At 34.2% G+C, this 20,613-nt stretch overlaps 1 protein-coding gene across 1 annotated transcript in view; it reads left to right on the top strand.

Annotated features, from left to right (window-relative positions):
* Positions 1–20,613, top strand: part of LOC109103661 (receptor-type tyrosine-protein phosphatase mu-like) — a 203,259-nt gene that overhangs the window by 70,024 nt on the left and 112,622 nt on the right. The window contains exons 4-7 of the mRNA XM_042719198.1: positions 5,368–5,446; positions 9,956–10,150; positions 18,660–18,748; positions 19,799–20,204. Coding sequence (XP_042575132.1) covers positions 5,368–5,446; positions 9,956–10,150; positions 18,660–18,748; positions 19,799–20,204 — 769 coding nt within the window. The remainder of the gene's footprint in view (positions 1–5,367; positions 5,447–9,955; positions 10,151–18,659; positions 18,749–19,798; positions 20,205–20,613) is intronic.

The raw sequence follows: 20,613 nt of genomic DNA on the forward strand, positions 1-20,613 counted from the left end.
TAATTGCTGGAACGAGCCCCGGTGACCCGGCACAGGAGAAGCATGTTTGGGTAAATTACTCCATTAGAGCGGCGCTGAGGAGCGGGCGAGCGAGGTGACGACCAGACACGGCCTGATTAGGAGAAACAGTGCTAGAGCCTGCCACACGTAATCATGACGTCTCGAGGAGTTTGAGGAGATTCATAAACCAGATCAATGATTCTGTTGGGTTCTGCCACATTATTCATGCTTTACTGAACTTTACTGAAAAAATTAAGTTACTACAATATTTAGTAGTAGCTTATCAGTGGTGACTGTCAGTTTATATGGCAGAAATGTACGGAAAAATCAATTAAAGATGTAATCTAACAGATGATGAACACTATTAACAGCAATTATTATATGATGCAATCAAACTTATGGCAAAATCTGGTAGTTCTGTATGTTGTTTCAGGGTTGGCATCATCTGAGGTCCTCTGAAGGAGAAATATATTTCCAATTACAAAAATAAATTTTATTTAGCCTCATTGTCTACAACATATATTTAGCGTATGAATAGAATGTAATTTGTCCTTTTGGGGGAAGTCGTGGCCTAGTGGTTAGAGAGTTTGACTCCTAACCCGAAGGTTGTGGGTTCGAGTCTCGGGTCCCGGCAATACCACGACTGAGGTGTCCTTGAGCAAGGCACCGAACCCCCAACTGCTCCCCAGGCGCCGCCTCGTGTGTGTGTGTGTGTGTGTGTGTGTGCGCGCACTTTGGATGGGTTAAATGCAGAGCACGCATTCTGAGTATGGGTCACCATACTTGGCTGTATGTCACATTCATGCTCACTTTTTTGCCATATGGCCTGCTGTAGTGAAAATTGAATTTTGGAAAATTGTTGAAATTGGTTTTATCCATTTATTTAATTTAAATTTTTCTCTCTCTCTGTTAAAAGCAATTAATATTACTTTTATGTGAATCGTTGCTTCATGCTTATTTTATTATAATGTACGTTTTATGTGTTTGCATTTAAAAAAGGTCTAGTTACAAATGTTCCTCTGCCGAAATTCCAAATAAAAACATTTTAACACGAGAAATAAAGCTGCTAAAGCAGCAGGAGTCCATACAACCCATACAATCTGAAGTTCTTCATTCACACACATGTAACCCTCAGAAAAACACACAGCAAGTGTGTAGTGAGTACCGCGGTAAACTGAGACTGTCCGTCTGTGGTTTTAACCTCAGCAGCCTAAAATATGTCCCTTCACTGGTGTTCATGAAAACATCCAGCACATTTGTCAGGAAGACGCACCCACACACATTCCGGGTTTTGGGAGCGGTTGAACATGCACATATCTGACATCGATGAGTATAATGTGCCCTGGGAGACTGTATTTCTTCCTTTCTATTCTTAGAGATGTTTCCATCCCATCTGCATGTAGGAATGATCTCAAATGTTGCTCGATTAGTTGGACTGGATGATGTTTGATCTCTAACTAGCGTGTGTTATTATGGCTCTTGAAAAGATTCCACATGCATCGCTCTGTGTGATAAGAATAGAGCGAATGTGTATCTAATTAGCAATGTCAGGATAATTATAGTTCGCTTTAATTGCACCGTATCGATAGTAATCTTCAAAATGAAACCACCTGGTGCTTTGGACATTATTTTGTAATTACAGGCTTGATTTGATGTTTTTCTCGCTAGAAAGACGCAGTTGCTAATTGGTGCGATCAGGTCAGCGATCAGAACTTTTAATTGATTGTGACAGGCGTTTAGTTTTTATGCGTTCTGCGTTTGTCCCATTTAGACGTCCGTGTGTGCATCTTTGACTTAGCTCAGATTTAAGTGCAACCAAACATCTTCAGTCCTGAGATGCTAATTATAATTCCAGTGTAATGTCATTAGCGCTATGAGAAGTTTGTTTGCTTCTCGACACGTTTGCTCTGAAAAGCTTCATCTTCATCGAGTGTTTGCGGGGGGTGCTGTGTGTCGAGCTGGAGTCAGACAGAAGGTGCTGTTATTTTAATGTTTAAAGAGTCAGTCGCCTTTATTTCTATAACATTTACTGCAGTACAGATTATAGAAATTGTTAGAGAAGGACGAGAGCATAAACGCCACCCTGAGCTTTCACAGTCTGTTCATGAGACGAGATGATAATAACTCATCTGAGCACTGCTTTCACCTGTGAGACAAAGCTCATCTCTCTTCTCATCTCATTCTCTTCTCTCATCTCAGCTCTCATCTACTCTTCTCTTGAATATCTTGATTCATTTCATCCCTGAATTTCTTTATTCATTTCGTATTGTCTTGTCTCGTTCTCCACCCTTGTCTCATCCCAGCTCTCATCTTGTCTTCTTTCGAATATCTTGATTAATTTTGTCTCGCCTCGTCTTGTCTCTTTCTCTACTCTTGTCTCATCTCAGCTCTTGTCTACTCTTCTCTTGAATATTTTGATTAATTTCGTCTCGCCTCGTCTCGTTCTCTACTCTTGTCTCCTCTCAGCTCTAATCTAGTCCTCTCTTGAATACCTTTATTCATTTAGTCTCGTCTTGTTTCATCCTCTACTCTTGTCTCATCTCAGCTCTCATCTAGTCTTCTCTTGAATATCTTTATTAATTTAGTCTCGTCCTATTTCATCCTCTACTCTTGTCTTATATCATTCTTAACCCTTGTCTCATCTCAGCTCTCATCTAGTCTTGTCTTGAATGTTCTTGAATATCTTGATTCATCTCATCCCATCTCATCTTGTCTCTTTTTATTCTTTAGTCTTTTATTTTTTTTTTTATATCATCACTTCTCGTCTGTTCTCTTCTCTCATTCTCTGTTCTTTTCTCATCTCAGCTCTAGTCACACCTCTTCATCTTCTCTCATCTAGCCTCCGCTCATCTCCTATCATCTCATCTTGTCTCACCTCACCTCTGGATTTGTCTCGTCTCATCTGATCTTTTCTTTCATATCACCTCTTCTCATCTAGTCTCATGACTCATCTCTGTCTTGTCCAGGTCCATAAGAGTGGTAAGAGTCTGCTGATGGCAATGACAGGGTTAAAGTGATTCAGCAGCTGCTGTGTGTGTGTGTGTGTGTGTGTGTGTGTGTGTGTGTGTGTGTGTGTGTGTGTGTGTGTGTGTGTGTGTGTGTGTGTGTGTGTGTGTGTGTGTGTGTGTGTTTGGAGAACCGCACCCAGTTCCTGAAGAAGCCATTCATTCCTGTTCCTCATCTGTGTCCTCCAGGGTAATGCTGGTCAATTAAAATATACTTTTATTCACATTCAATAACAGTTCAGTCCCTTAACATGGAAGAACTTCATAAACTCACCCTCATGTCAGGACAAACTCTCTGAAACAGTTTAGAGAAATCACTAAGAGTTGTCCAAACTAATCATTCTAGCATCATTTACTCACTCTCATGATGTTTCAGACCTGCATGACTTTCTTAGCGGAACACTTAAGCTTATTTAAGGTCCAAACAACATTGGACTCCATTAAATTTCATTCTATGGACAGAAAACATTCTTCAAAATAAGATACAAGTCATACGTGTTTGAAGTGTAACTTTGGGGAAAGTAAATGATAACAGAATTATGCATTTTGTTTAATAGTCCATATGATTTTGCTATATATTCCATGTGATCTAAGGTTTATTTTACGTGATGAACAGATACATATTTGAATTCATGAGAATCCTCAAATTTTTTATTTAATTTTCCGTATATTTAAATATGATGTCAAGATCATGGTTCCCAGGTTTTCACAACAAAACCTGCCCAACTGCACCTCAACACTAGCCAAAAACAAGCCCAATCACGTTTTGAGGGGATCCCCTGGTGAAAATTGCATTTTGGGGAATAAAATTTCCCTTTTTTTATAGTGAAAATCCTGTTTTGGGGAATAAAATTCAGGTTTTTTGTCAGGGTTCCCCTAGTAAAAAACAACCCGTGGTAACAGTTTAAGTCGTCCAATTCCGCAGAGAAAATGCAGACTTGGCAACACTGGTCAAGATATACATTTACTTTATTGAATATACAGAGTAGCAGGAACATATTTCGAAAACCTTTGTTCCACAGAAGAAAGAAAGTCATACAAGTTTGAAACATCATAAGGGAAAGTAAATGATCACAGATAAATGTTTAATCAAAATTTGGTTTTAGAATTTTTAGGAAAATTGGGACTTAAATATCTTAATTAGTTTCTGTTTTATAACTAAAGTATGGCAGTATGGGTAAACTGATGACTTAAATTGTATGGCAGTATTTGTATGTTTATTTGATTTGATTTTCTTTTTAATTTATTATTTGAGGTAATTATTTGAAGTGGGTATTTGTGGTTTTTGGATTGAGCTGCTGATGTGAACTGTATCATGGGACGCCTGTCTATGCATCATAATAGAAACCTTAGAAAAGAGCATGCATCCCAGAATCCTTCACTCGGCGCTCTTTAGCCCTGACCCCAAGAGTCCGGCTGTCGAGTTGAATTGTTTGGCTGTATAAACGGAGTGAAGCGAGCAGATTTAGCACATGCTGCCACAGCACTTCACTGATAGAGCCGTGAGTTACCGCGTCTATAAACGCTGCCGTCTGACAGACAACCGATTCACCGTGAGCACCCTTGGAGCCCGCTCCCCTTACGCCGCAGATTTAACAAGTCTGGTCCAATAACTAAAGCCAAAGTCTAAACGTCTATCTAAATGTGGCATAATTGTATATTATTATTGTCATTATTAGTATACGTCACAAATGTACGCTAACATTATAATTGCTTTTATTTATTTATTTATTTATTCTTTCTCTCCCCGTCATATCTTGAAAGGCTGTGAAAAATGTTTACATTCTATGTTTATTCATATATCTTTATTTGGTTTTCCTATAGGCTATTCCTTTTTGTTGGTGGTGGTGATGTTTGTTCACTTGTAATTTGTTGTCTACTGTATTTTTTCAATTTGACACATTCTCAAAAAAAAAAACTAATATTAATAAAATAAAATAAAAACCAAATTCCAGAGAAATAAACTTTTATATAAAGTTGAAAGCAATTGCAAGTTTTTTCTGACTTTTAAATGATTTTTATTTTAATGCTCATCAAAGACAAAACAGAAAAATTGACAGTAGTGGATTCTTACTAAAAAAAAAAATACATTAATGCATAAAAAATTACCAAGTATAATAAATAAACTTATAGTTGTGATAAAGAATTTGAATTGCGTATAAAATTGTCATATATTTGGATTTTTGCATGAACAAACTGATAAAGTTAAAGGGGTCATGAAAAAAAAATAACTAAAGCTTTTCTCATCTTTGTGCGCCGTTGTGTAAAGCCTCTTCTCGAACCCTGTGGGACTCCTGTGTGTGGCCTTTTGAGAACGTGTCCATTTATCACTGTGCTTATGAGCTTTCTCTTTCCTCCGCAGATCGTCTTTGAAGCGGTGACCTCCGGGCAGCGCGGCTTGCTGGCCATCAAGAACGTGGTCCTCAAGGGCCATCAGTGCAGTAAGACCCGTCTCTGTCATAAAAACACCCTCATCACCCGCTCCTTGGCCTTTTCCTGCCACCCTCCAAATATCAATATCGTCTGTCTTTCTCCAGGCATTGAAGTCGAGCCATAAAAGAGAGCGTAATAAAGAAAACAAAAGACTGAAAAGAGGAGGGAAGAAGACGATAAAGCTTTCATGTAGTGCTGGAGAGATATCAGGGTGTAAAAGAGACGCCGTTAGCAGGATGAATGGAGGAGGGAGGAAGGGGTCAAGTGGGAATCTGCTGTCTACATAGGCAGCACACTTACAAGGCAGCTTCTTTTTTTTAACTCTTATGAAACCTGGGGACTTGATTTTAACAGATTTGTGAGTGTTTGATTGGATTCTCATATATATATTTTATTTGTTATGCAGCTTCTTTTTTTTAACTGTTATGGAACCTGGGGATTTTTTTTTTCTTTCCAATAAGTAATGATGAACTGAAAAATTCAGCTTTGATCACAGAAATAAATTACAGTTTAACAGATATTTACATAGAAAATAGCTATTTTACATAGTAATAATATTCCATAATTTTTACTGTATTTTTGATCATATAAATGCAGACTTTGTGAGCAGAAGACACTTCTTTCAGAAACATTACAAAAAAAAATCTGTATTATTCCAAAGAGATTCTTTTTTTTTGGTCCTTTTTTTTTATAAATAAAATCATCATAATTTGGGCGGATATATATTAGTGTGTGTAATTTTATTTATTATTTTATATATATATAGTTTTTATTTTTTTTAGTGTGTGTATTTTTTTTTTCTTTCCAATAATGTTTTTCATTATTGAACTAAATATGCTTTGCTGAAAATTCAACACAGGAAACAGTTCTTTTAAAATATACTAATGTAAAATAAATAAAATAAAAAATCCAAAAATTAAGTACTTGTTTTAAAATGCTAATAATCAGTTTACAGTTACTGGTTTATGGATTACAAGTGAATAATTTACTGCTGTCACTGCATGAATAATATATATATTTCAATCTCCCTAATTCTTTTTTTCAGTTTATCTCTGATTATTTGCGCAATATAGAATGGCCATGGCATGCATACTGTAGTTCATAATATCTAAATATATAAATAATGCAGTTTAAAGCAGACGTGTGCAGCTGCTGATGAATGAGACTGTAACACCAGTGTTTGATTGGATTATCCTCGTATTAACTGTTTATTGTTCAGTGATTGTGATTAGAATACAGATTATAGATGGCTGAAGCAGATATTCAACCCTTTAATAACAGATTAAACAGAGAACAACTGGATTTACTGAGAAAGTAAATTCTTGTGTGTTCAGAATGATATACTACTGTGTTTTAAAGAAAGCAGTATGCAGTATGAATGCAGGCACAAAATGCAAATAGAATACACATGGAATATCCAGATGATCTAAATCATCAATACTGTGTCCAATAATGCAGTGCACTTCACTCTTTAGGGACCTTCCATTTTTAGGACTTTATGATTTTTAACATCTCTCTCTTTCTTGACTTAAAATAAGGTCTCTTAGACACTTAGTTCAAAATAGTGATATTTGCTGTTCACACAAAGTGTTTGTTTATTATTATTATTATTTTTTTATTTTTTTTTTTTTAGCAATTTTGTCTTATTTCTTAAATTAATTGAAACAAAAACATGTTTGTTAATAATATAGCATAACTTGAAATTTATAAGCAATTTTTTTGTAGGCTGGTCATTTTTGACCGGGAACATCACAAGGAAAAATATCCCAAAAATTAATGAATTAATTATTTATTTTTTTTATTTTATTTTTTTTATTTTTTTTTTATTTATTTATTTTTTTTATTTTTTTATTTTTGTTTTTTTATGACTTTTTCTTTTTAGGTTTTGCTTCTCAAGTAAATGTATCTTTATTTTTGAAAATGTAGATATTTGTGGAAAAGTCAAAAATGATTTCTGCAGTGCAAATAGAAATGTCCCAGCTATTTGCACTCAGTGTAAATCAGCACTGCCTGATATTTAATGTGCATTTTAGAATATACAGTACATGCATTACGCAGAATGCTAGTAATTCTTTCTGAACATACTCAGTGCATCTCAGAGATGAACTCGCTAATCAGCTTCTTTAGCCATCAGAGAAGGAAGAGTATAGTAAAGAAATATGGCTGGTGAAATATTGAAGAGTGCGAGGAAGAATGGAGACCGGCACTGATTGAATTAGCAGTGTTTTTGTGGATCAATTCAAGGTCACGGCGGCCCGCGAGAGCACCCAGTCAAATATTAGACGTCATAACCTGAATTAAATGAGCTTTCATCTCACAGATGCGTTTGGTTTTAAATGCATATTGACCCAGATATGAGTGCGCTTTGTTGTAGAGACTAATGAGAACACGCCGGCCTCCGCTCGCTCTTAAATCAATAGAGTTAAGGTTAGAGTTTGAGGGGAATATTATTAGCTGAGCGCAGATTAAAAGAGAACCAATAATGATTTTTGTGTAACGCTCGCTCGTCGAGAGGGTGATATTGATATCAGTAATAAAACATCTTGAAATGCTCACACAGTTGAAGAGCTTGTGGTTAAAGTTACATTGAACTCTAATAAATGAATCGGTATGTGTGTTGTATTTACAATAAAAATACAATAAAAAATCTATAAATGAATGAGAAGAGCAGCTCAGATCGTCTGAAGAGACATGTTTGAGTTCCTAGCGAAATCTCTGACACTTGATTTGTAAATTTTTAGATGCGATCTTGTCTGAAACAAAAGAGATTATTGCAGTGTTTTTGTACATAATTGCTCTTTTATTAAACTAGAGAACATATGAGAGATTGCATGAGATGTTTTAGTCTCAGTGAGAATAGGATTTGATTTCAAAATACTTTTTTTAGGTATAAACCTTACTAATTTTGTGAAAAAGGTACCAAAGAAAGGTTATTTAAATATAAATAAATTAATTACTTAATGAATAAATACATAAATACATAAACGAATAAATAAATAAATAAATGAAATTGTTTAAATTCTGATCAGTTATTTATTAGGTAATTATATCTTAATTTAAAAGTGTGTAGATATAGTGTAGTAACTAGAACAAAATTATTAAATAAAATGATTGATAAAGGAAACAATGTTTTCTTTGGTTTAGTTTTTTCTTGTTTTAGCAGGAAACTGCATCAATTTTTGTGAGGTCTGTGCGTTAAGAAAAGTAAGTTTTCAAAAAATAAACAATTGCATAATACAAATAAAATAATTTTTTTCTGAAAATATATTTTTTTTTAATATATTATATAATTATATCTTGTAGATATAGTAACTAAAATGAGATTTTAAAAAAATAATGAAAATAATTGTAATTAATTTAATAAAATTTAATACAATTAATTTAAATTACTAAGTTAATAAAAAATATTGATAAAATTACAGAAATTAAATTTTGTTAGATATATTTTGCTTTTGATGCAACAGTCCTTATGGAAGTTACATAGATATAGTTAACAAAATACTTAAGAATGAGACAGATATTGATATCTCTGACTGTTGATTGCAAACTTGGTTTGTTTTGTCAGATCTGAGCAGAGTTTGAGACAGAGCTGAGATCTAGAAGAATCTGTTGAGATCTTAACGAGATCTCATTCCCTCTCGTTTGTTGCTGTTTTTGGACGCGCTGTATTTTATTGATCTGGAGAGAATATGAGAGATTGCATGAGATGTTTTAGTATAGATGAGAATAAGATTTTTTTAATTTATTTTTTTTATACTTGTTTCAAGTATAAACATCAATAGATGTTGTTAAGGTCAAGTTTATTTATATAGCACAATTCATATACAATGGTAATTCAACGTGCTTTACATATATAAAGAATTAAAATAATCATAAAAAATAATCACAATGATAAAAACAAGGAATTTAAAAAATTGATTTAAAACAGTTAATAAAAATGACTACACATAAAATACAGTGCTATCAGATCAATAAAAATAAATAAGTAACAAATATATAATTATAAATAATAAATATTTATAAAATTTATAATTATATATTTAAATGATATTTATTTTGATTTATAAGTGATTTTATATTGTATATATATATATGCAATATATTTAATACCTACAGTACTAATAAATATATTGTAGAAACTTAATTTTCTGTAAAGCTGCTTTGCAGCGATTTGTATAGTGAAAAGCGCGCAATAAACTTGAAAATGGAAAACTTGAATTGAATTGAATTGAATTGAATTGAATTGAATTGAATTGAATTGAATATCTTAACTGTGAAACAAAACAAAAATTATTGCTACAGTAAAAGAAAGTTCCTGTCGAGATGTTTGACTTTTGGTTTTATTTGATCAGATCTGAGCACAGTTTGAGATCTCGTCTGAAACACATGAGAGATATTATGCTTATTATTTCTCCTGAATTGAGTGAGATGTTAGTGAGATCTCATTGATGTCTCTGTTATATTGAGGTGTTTTATTGAGCTAGAGTGAGATTAACGTCTCGTCTGTGTTTCTCCAGTGAACACGCCGCACTTTCTTCATATCAAAGGCGTGGAGGTGAACGCCGGACAGACGGCTACGTTCCTCTGCACCGTCAACGGAGAATGGAGAGACAGCTTCAACCTCTGGCTGCAGGTCAGACGCACAGCTAACTCAACTATTACCAGTGCTGCCAACTCATCCTCAGAGAGAGTGGCTAAAGGAAGGTCCATTTGTTGCTAAATGACCTGATGTCATTGTGTAATCACATCAAATATCAAACAGCAAAAAAATTATATATGTTAATTTAGATTTGTTTGTTAAATAATATGTGTTCCGTAGCACAGGTATATTTGTAGCAATAGACAACAATACATTGTATGGGTCACAATTATACATTTCTCTTTTATGCCAAAAATCATTAGGATATTAAGTAAAGATCATGTTCCATGAAGATATTTTGTAAATTTCCTACCGTAAATATATCAAAACTTAATTTTTGATTAGTAATATGCATTGCTAAGAACTTCATTTGAACAACTTTAAAGATGATTTTCTGAAAAGATTAATAAATCATGGAAAGATGATTTAGTCAGCTTTCAGATGATGCATAAATTTAAAAAAAATTGACCCTTATGACGCTTATGTTTTCTGGTCCAGGGTCATATATGCATGATATAATATTAAAATATTTAAAAAAATTATTTTAAAGTTTTTTTTCTTAATAGCTAGTAAACTAGTAATATTACACATTCTCAACAATTATGCTTTAAGCAGTGTACTAGTAGTTAGTTAGTATGCTACACTCTAATAACAGTCTGTGAAAATAGGGCACAATCTATTATGTTAATATGAAAGATTTTCTGTATTGGATTTTTACCTGCATTTTAAATTACACATTGTGTTTTCATGTTACAGGCTTATAATGGATAATGGATAATGTCTTGTAAAATTACTAGTATCTTTTCCATTTTTCTTACAGTGTACTAACTGATCAACAATCGCAGGTGCAAGCTACTAACCAAGTGTATCATAAATGAACAATTATTCAATTATTCAATTATTATTATTATTATTAAAATGAACAATTGCAAATAGCAGCTAACTCAGTTGACGTGATGTGTTTACTGCTAGGCATCTTTGGTTTTCTCTTTTTGTGTGATTTGGAGAAATGTGTGCCTTTTTATTGTCTGAGTCACTTATCAAAAGTTGCTAAAAGTTGCCAAATAAATTTAACAAATTGCTAAATTTGTTGCTAGGTGATTTTGGAAGAAAAAGTAACTTGAGTAAGTCTGAAAAGTTGCTAAATTTAACAACAAAATTGGTAACTCTGACTATTACTGCGTTAGTAACAGGGATGTAAGGATATTAGCAAAACTGTCTCGATATAGTCACATGGCGATATGATACGATAGGTCTGTCGTGGACTCATAAGGCCAGCACGTGTGTGTTAATGACTAATGAAGAAACAGCAGCTCGTCCCCTGATTTCTGTAGGAATCGGCTCTGAACGTCCCGCAGCAGAGCGCCTCATTAAACCCAGAGGCTCGTTTAGGGCCTCATCTGTCCGCTGGGACGCGTGACGGTTCGGCATCATTACAGTTTACGGAGTTTAATGAAGCTGCGTCGAGTTTGTCTTTCTTCTCAGCTGTTTAAATCACTCGCAGAAGCTCTGATCTGACGTCACCGCAGAACACTCGCAAACAAACAGAGCAAGCAAAACTGAGTTTCTTCACTCTTTCTGTCAGTTCTTTCTAAACCTCCTCTAAAAACAAGATACATTTACTAAAGCAAAATTGTCTTGTTTTCATGGACAAAATGTAAAAATTTTAAAATGTTACATTTTGTGAGACGTATGTGTAAAACAAAGAAAAATACATTTTTAAAAATAAATAAACAATTATTCTCTTACAATAAGTTTTAATAATTTATGTAATTTTACGCTTTAGGTAAATTATATCTTAACTCAAGGGTGTGAAGATATAGTAACTGTAAAATTATTGTAAAATTATGAACAAATTATTAAAAAAATATTAATAGAGATTTTTTTGTTATACACTGTAAATATAAATATCTAAAAAATATCAAATAAAAATATAATGCTGTTTCAGTCTTTCTACTTTTATTTTTATAATTGTGTAAATTTTTGTTCCTTTATTTGTAAAATTTACTTGATTTATGATTGACATTTTTTTTTAGTAAATTCTACATATATATATATGTTTTTGTAATTTGGTTTAAATGCAGTTACTGTATATGGATATATAGTGAAAAATCCTAGCCATAAATTTGTAAATAATAACATTTCATGTTATACAGTTAAAGCCTTTTTCAATGCCCTTAAGATTTTTTACATTTTTCATTGATTTTTATTTTTCTTTCTCAAATTATAGTTAACACATTTAAACACAGTTCTGTATGTCAGGGTTTCCCATTATATTTAGTAATATATATATTATAAAAAAAAAAAAAACTAAAACAAAATAACAAATTAGTTTTTCTACTTCAGAATTCCCCATTTCACTCAATGTCTTACTTTCCATTACTTCCATTACATTTCAAAACAGTTCTTCAAATTCCTTCACTGAGATTTTTTGTAGCTTGGTTTCGATGTTATGTAGATGTGAACAAAATAATAATAATAATAATAATAAAGAGCAACTGAGAACAGAATAGTTTAGTTCTTGTGAGGAGTGTGAGAGATGTTTAAGTAGTTTGTTAGGGTTTTCTCAACCCGGCAGTTTGTCACTTAAACAAACACGTCCTCATTAACAGAGGAAAGAGATCCAGACATTAAGAGCAGAGTCCCTGATGACAGTAATGAAGAAATATCACTGACGAACAAATGGCCTCCATCTGCCTGCTGAACCGGCTGACAGCTGGAGGAACCGCAGTGTGTGTGTGTGTGTGTGTGTGTGTGTGTGTGTGTGTGTGAGAGAGAGAGAGCCTCAAGGGTGTGGTAGAATTCAGTAGAGATGCTATGACATGTCACTACCAGTATCCAGCGACTAATAAATTGTCACATTTACACTGGAATGACTGATTCATTCCGAAGTTATGATCTGAAATGATCAATCCATTTAGGCAGTACAGTTATAAAAACAAAACGAAGAAAAAAGAAAGTAAGAAAGAATACACAAATACAAATTAACATTGGTTTTATTACAGTAAAAGTAGTAGCCATGTTGTTGTTTTTTCACCTGAAGAGATGAATATAGAGATGCAGTCTTGACTGCTTTAGGATGAACAGAACTTTGGATCGTTTCCATGTACTCACCTAGAGCAACTCTGAATAAAGACAAGAGAGGTTTGGAGCCAGATTCGTGTTTCTCTGTGTGAAAATTCGCTGGCAGGAAACACAGATTCATTAAGTTATATTTCCTGTATTCTCTTTTGAGAAGTCAAACAATCTGAAGGAAACATCTTTAAAACAGAAAGAAAAGTCACGTACAAAATAAGATCAGGTGAACATTAAATAAATCTGAGCAAAATGTATCTTTGTACAAAGCAAGTGAATGAATCTTCCTCAGAAAAGACAAAAACAGCAACTCACGTCAGTGTCTGAATTATATTATAATCATGTCCAGAAGCTTTTTGTGAAATCTGGAGTAACTCATTAAGCTGTTGTTTGAGCGCTTCATATTTATGGAGAGAACTATAGTCTCCATCGCTTGTTATGAGTCTCAAGGGTGTAGAGTTTAGTAGAGACGCTGTGACATGATCCTACCGATATCAGACACGACTAAATTATCCCTAGAAATAATTTTGATCAAATAATCAAATGTCTGTTGTTTGCAGTTACGTCCCCATCAATGCCAAAATCAAACCTGCACCTTTGGTGTGTGTGTGTGTGTGTGTGTGTGTGTGTGTGTGTGTGTGTGTGTGTGTGTGTGTTGTGTGTGTGTTTTTGTGACATGTGACACAACTTTGTGTGTGTGTGTTGTGTGACACAGGAGATTGACTTATGTGTCCCCATTTTTCAAAAAATAAACTACACTGCTTTTTGAAAGTAAAAATGCACAAAGTCTCCTAAGGGGTAGGGCAGGGTAATAGGGCGGTCGTGAAGCTACAGTATAAAAACAAAACCATTACGCCTATGGCCACTTTTCACAAAAACAAACGTGTGTGTGTTGTGTGTGTGTGTGTGTGTGTGTGTGTGTGTGTGTGTGTGTGTTTGTGTCGTGCATGTGTGTGATGTGGTGTGAATAACATTGACTAAAAAACAGCTCTTGTCTCTTCTCGGCGGTCGTGAACAGATGAAAGCGACCAAACTCGATAACCAGCGAGGTGTTTGGGTGGTGAACCAACTAAACAGGATTCTGGCCGTTACAGATGCATTGTCCACTCGAACAGAGGTGTGGGAGTGTCCACACGGACACACCATCAAACACTCACACACACACACACACACACACACACACACACAGTAACATTAAAGGTGTTGTGGGTTACGTTATCAGATTAATAAAATTACAAGTACACACACAGAAAAGTAACTAAGTTACGTAATCAGCTTAATTTTTTCAAGGAACTGGTTAAGTAATGCATAACTTTTTAATTTAGAAGGAATTTGTTTCTCATGTATTGAGTGACAGCTCTGGTGTTGCCATGGTGAGAGAAATCAGGAGTAAGTGCAGAGCGTTGTGTGTGAACATGATCTTACTGTAGTTCTAGACTAAATATGAACGTGTTTACTCAAAAACAGATTCAGTGTTCCTCAAAATCAATAAAAACAGTCAAATGCAAACTCAGAATATCATACAAGGCTGCAATAATTAAATATGTTAAATAAGACAATTATTTATGTATTTAATCCCATTTTATTAACCAATGTCTTTGCTACTGACATTTGATGATCCAATTCAACCATACTAATAAACTTCTCTGTAAAAATCAGAACCTTTATCTAATCCCCAGGCAACTTAACCTGCGGGGTTCCTCAGGGTTCTATCTTAGCTCCTGCACTCTTCTGCACTGTGTGTGTGTGTGTGTGTGTGTGTGTGTGTGTGTGTGTGTGTGTGTGTGTGTGTGTGTGTGTGTGTGTGTGTGTGTGTGTGTGTGTGTGTGTGTGTGTGTGTGTGTGTGCGTGTTTGTGTGTGTGCGTGCGTGTGGGAGTGCATGTGTGTATGTGTGTGTGTGTGTGTGTGTGTGTGTGTGTGTGTCTGTGAGCGTGTGTGTGTGTGTGTGTGTGTGTGTGTGTGTGTGTGTGTGTGTGTGTGTGTGTGTGTGTGTGTGTGTGTGTGGACGTGTGAACTGAAGCGTGAAGCTCTGAGGAGCGTGCGTGTGTGGGAGTGCATGTGTGTATGTGTGTGTGTGTGTGTGTGTGTGTGTGTGTGTGTGTGATGTTGTGTGTGTGTCTGTGTGACCGGACGGATGTTTTCACTGAAGCTCTGAGGAGATTGGTGTGTGTTTTATGTTAATGTCTCTGGCGTGTGTTTGATGGTATGAGTCGTCCTTGACCGCAACCATGTTTTCACACGCAGCCCTTCAACAGTCTTTTGATATGAATTTATGGTGCGTGAGTCGTCCTTGACCGCAACCATGTTTTCAGAAGTATTTTTTTATGAGTTTTTTGTTATGAATTTTTTGTGTGCTCGCGTGTTCTCTGCTCTTCGGTGTACTAATGGGCTTTTTTATTTATTGATTTATGTGATTGATTGCTTTAATCCCGCCGGTCTGGACAGAGAGCTGTCAATCACAATCAGAGGCTCCGCCCTCAGGCCGGGCGACACGCCTTCTGTCTGATGTTTAATGCACTCCAAATAAATGATGCTCCTCTTTTTTTTTTGTTGTAATATAAATATAAAAATGTAAAGGTTTGGTTTTGATTTTAGATTTTGGTGCTATAAAACATATACCTCATATAAAAATTTTATAATTTTCTAAATTTTTGTAATGTCATAGTATATTTTGAACTTTTCCTATATATATATATATATATATACTGTAACTTTTAATTTTTATAATATTTATAATTTTATATTAGAATGTTTTGGAGTATATTTTAAGCTTTTAAACCTTTGTTTTAACTTTTTGTATTTTTTATACTAAAGTATATTTTAAACATTTTATACTTAAAGGGTTAGTTCACCCCAAAAATGAAAATTATTTTTTATACTCACCCTATAGGCCTCCAACTTTGTTTATGACTTAAAACTTTCAGACGAATCCAGTAACTTTTTATATTTTTTTTTATTGATGTTTATTTTGTTATTTTTTTAATTGTTTATTTTTGTTTATAACAAATTTGTTTCATATTTTAAGCTTTTATTGTTTTTTGTTTTTTATATAATTTTTGTTTATTTTTTTTATATTTTTATACATTTAATATAAAATAACAATGTTATAGCATATTTGAAACTTTCTATAGTTTTTTTTATAAAAAAAGTATGCAATATTTTGTAATGTTTTCTGCATTATTTAATACTTTTTAAAAACATTTTATTTACTGTAGATTTTATAATGTTTTATAGTGTATGGTAAACTTTTTTGTACAAATTGTTGTATTTGTAAAATAATATTTATTAGTTTTGAACAGATAGAAACACTGATACACATTTTCAGCTGATTTAATGTTTTTTTTGTTTGTTTGTTTGTTTAGTTTTTTAAAGCACTTTCTTTTTGTTTTGCTGTGATTTGAAAAAGATTTTCCATGTGTGCTTGTGTGTGTGTGACTGCGTGTGGGGGCATGTGAGACTGTGTGTGTGTGTGTGTGTGTGTGTGTGTGTGTGTGTGTGTGTGTGTGTGTGTGTGTGTGTGTGTGTGTGACTGCGTGTGTGTGAGACTGTGTGTGTGTGTGTGTGGTGTGTGTGTGTGTGTGTGTGTGTGTGTGTGTGTGTGTGTGTGTGTGTGTGTGTGTGACTGCGTGTGGGGGCATGTGCATGTGGGTGACTGTGTGTGTGTGTGTGTGTGTGTGTGTGCATGTGAAACTGTGTCTGTGTGTGTGTGTGTGTGTGTGTGTGCATGTGAGACTGTGTGTGTGTGTGTGTGTGTGTGTGTGTGTGTGTGTGTGTGTGTGTGTGTCAGGCAGGTGTGTTACTGAAACAGGTCACAGCTGTCCACTGTCCTAAAATCATCACACACATGTGCGTGTGCTCATATAAACACGCACACGCAGGCATTTTAAATATAAAACTCAGAGGACCTCAGATGATGCCAACCCTGAAACAACATACAGAACTACCAAAAACATATAATAATTGCTGTTAATAGTGTTCATCGTCTGTCTGATTACGTCTTTCATTGATTTTTCTGAACATTTCTGCCATATGCACATAAACTGACAGTCACCACTGATAAACTAACACTAAATACTGTAGAAACTTAATTTTCTGAAAAGCTGCTTTGCAACGATTTCTATCGTGAAAAGTGCCATACAAATAATATTACTTGTTTTATTTTTTATTTCTTATTTTTTTTTTTTATTTTTTTTTTATTTTTTTTATTTTATAACTTTTGTTTTTTAGTGCATATTTATAAATGCTTTATATTTTTATTCTTTTTGTACTATATCTTTTTATTCTGTTTTATTATAATAAATTTATATGTATGTTCCAAATACTATATCTTTTTATTGTTTTTTATTGTAAGTTATGTTTATGTGTGTTTTTTGAAGTTTTTATTTATAATTTTATTGAGAGATTACTGGAGTCTTCAGAAACGTTAGACTTTTCATCTTGCTGTTATTCCATCAGATCCGCTGTAAGTATGTGTGTAAACGCTGTGTTGTGTCTGAATGATGTGTGACGGATGTCTCTGTAAAGCCCAACCTTGCGTCGCTGCATCAAACAGTCTGTTAGCGCAGATCTGTGGCCTGCGGGTCACTGCAGACGGATGGCCGTCTCTGAGAGGAACACACACACACACACACACACACATATACACACACACTCACACTCGTGCACACACACACACACACACACACACTCGCATGCACACACACACACACTCACACACTCTCAAACATAAAATATTAATAGTACTATAATAAACATAAAGCACATAAACTTTTTATACTTAAGTATAAAATAAACATTAGCACTATACTTTTCGAATGTTTCATAATACATTTAAAAATGTTGTACTTTTATACGTTTTATAATAAAAAAATTTAAAAATGTTTTATAGTATACGTTATATTAGAAATAAAATTTTGTGCATTTTAAACTTTTTATACTTAATATAGATTTTTTTGTGTTTTATAGTATATTTTATACTTTAGTGTTTTTTATACTTTTCCATATAACTTAATGTTTTATAGTATATTATATTATATATTTTTTTAGTTTAGTATATTATTTTTTTGTTAATATTTTTAAAGTATTTGATTTTTATAATATTTCTTTTTTTTTTTTCTATTATTTTTAATTTTTTTATGTATTTTATATTTAAGTACAGTATCATTTTTTTTTATTTGTACTATACATTTTTTAACATTTTATTGTATATTTGTAAAATTTTATGCCTTTTTTATACTTTTAATGCTATAACTTTTTTTAAATATGTTTTATAGTATTTTTTATACTTTTTATATTTTATACATTTCTATAATTAATGAGACTTGTGTTAAGCATACAGGTCATATTTCACTCAAAAGTCAAAATGTAGAAAATGAAGGCAGTGTTAATAGCACTAGACTTTCTTGCATTCTAATGTTATTTTCGCTAGGCTTCAGCACAGTCTGTTTAACGAATCGGTCTGTTCTTCACATTCGGTGTGACTATGCCTCATGTAATTAACGTTCAGACACGCGTCTCTGCATTCATGAGGTCAGACTGAGCAAAGCAGAAGTGAAGAGCAGGTTCTCTGTTCTTCTGTCCCGCTGTGACTGTGGCGTCAGGATTACGCGGTTCGTTTGAGGTGGTGCTTAATTGGCAGCTGGGCCGTGGAGGATTATGGGTATTTCTGGGGTGACGGAGGGACGTCCATCTGCAGTCGCAGACACACATGAACATGAACACCCCGCCGCTGTCTGTCATAAACACACTCTGTGAATGAACTAAGTAAAAATAAGTATTCTTATTTTTTATTCTTATTTTTAACTTTTACTTTTTAACTTTTATCTTATAATATTTTTTTATAGTTCTTTTTATCATTAAATTTTTGTATACTATTACTTTCCTAAGGTTTTATACTCTTTGACAAATTACTCGTATCCGACCGACTGCAAACAACAAACTCACACACTATAAATCTGATTTATCATTATTATTATGAGTATTTGCACTTCGTGTAAACAAAAAGAAAATACAATTATTACGCATACAAAACATTTTGAAAATATTTTTTTTTTTTTGTTTTTTTACTTTTTTCCAGTACAAATAAGTAAACATTAAATGAAGATACATTTACTGGAGTTGCACAGTGACTTAAGTCTCATTTTCTGAGAAATGCACCAAAAATAAGTGAGTTTTCTGTTTGCCTTTTGAATTACTTTTTTTTTTTTTTTTTTTCTGGCACGTTGGCAGATATTTGTTCTTGTTTTAAGCATAAACTCACTTTCTTTTAATGCAGTTTCCAGAAAACAGTATTAATATCTTAAAGCAATAGAAATGTGTCACTGTCTCATCAATGGATGCTCTGCAGTGAATGGGTGCCGTCAGAATGAGAGTCCAAACAGCTGATAAAAACATCACAATAATCCACAAGTAATCCACAGCACTCCAGTCCATCAGTGAACATCTGGAGAAGACAAAAGCTGAAACAAATCCAGCATTAAGATGTTTTTAACTCAAATACATAGAGTCTATAATCCATAATAACACTTCCTCCAGTGAAAAAGTGTTCTGGTGTGAATCAGGAGAGAAATCTGCACAGATCAAGCAGCGTTTAAACAGCTCTAAACAAATATGTGTCTGGATTTTGATGTGAGAGACAACAGGAGATGCACTTTTTCACTGGAGGAAGTGTTATTATGGATTATGAACGGATTAAACAAAGATTTTTTTGCTGTAATTCTGCTGTTATTCATGTTAAATGTAATGTCTGTTCTCCCAGAGCCGCCGGTTCCCATCGCTCCTCCTCAGCTCATGGCGGTCGGGGCCACGTACCTCTGGATCCAGCTCAATGCGAACTCCATCAACGGGGACGGGCCCATCATCAACCGCGAGGTGGAGTACCGCACCGTCTCCGGCACCATGTACGACCTGCAGCCCGTCGATAAAACCTCGCACAAGATCGGCCATCTGGACCCCGACACGGAGTACGAGATCAGCGTGCTGCTGACGCGGCCCCTGGAGGGAGGAACCGGGGCCCCGGGGCCGCCGCTGAGAGCCCGCACCAAATGTGCAGGTAAATGTAAATGTTTTAGAATTTAATTGCAGGTAACCGTTTGCCATTCAGACTTAAATTTATACAATATAAAAGAAGAGATAATTTTGTAATCTCATGGGGCTTAAAGGAGAAGTTAAATATCATCTTCACAGAAGTGATAGCATATACCTTGAAAAGTACTTGTCAATTGCCCCAGAGGCAACAAATATAAAGCAAAAAGCAACGGAGCCAGAACAGAACCCTGGGGAACCCCACAGGCGAGAGATGCTGTTGATGAGGCAGAATTTAAACTCTAACTGAAAAAGATATATCTGCCAAGATCCATCTGTCTACCATGATACGTGTTTAAAATTATTTGTATGTGTTATGTATGTTTTATGGTTTTTTATACTTTTATAATGTTTCACACAGTCTGCTTTATATAATG

Source organism: Cyprinus carpio, chromosome B2 (genome assembly GCF_018340385.1).
Source record: "Cyprinus carpio isolate SPL01 chromosome B2, ASM1834038v1, whole genome shotgun sequence".
Taxonomy (NCBI): Eukaryota; Metazoa; Chordata; class Actinopteri; order Cypriniformes; family Cyprinidae; genus Cyprinus; species Cyprinus carpio.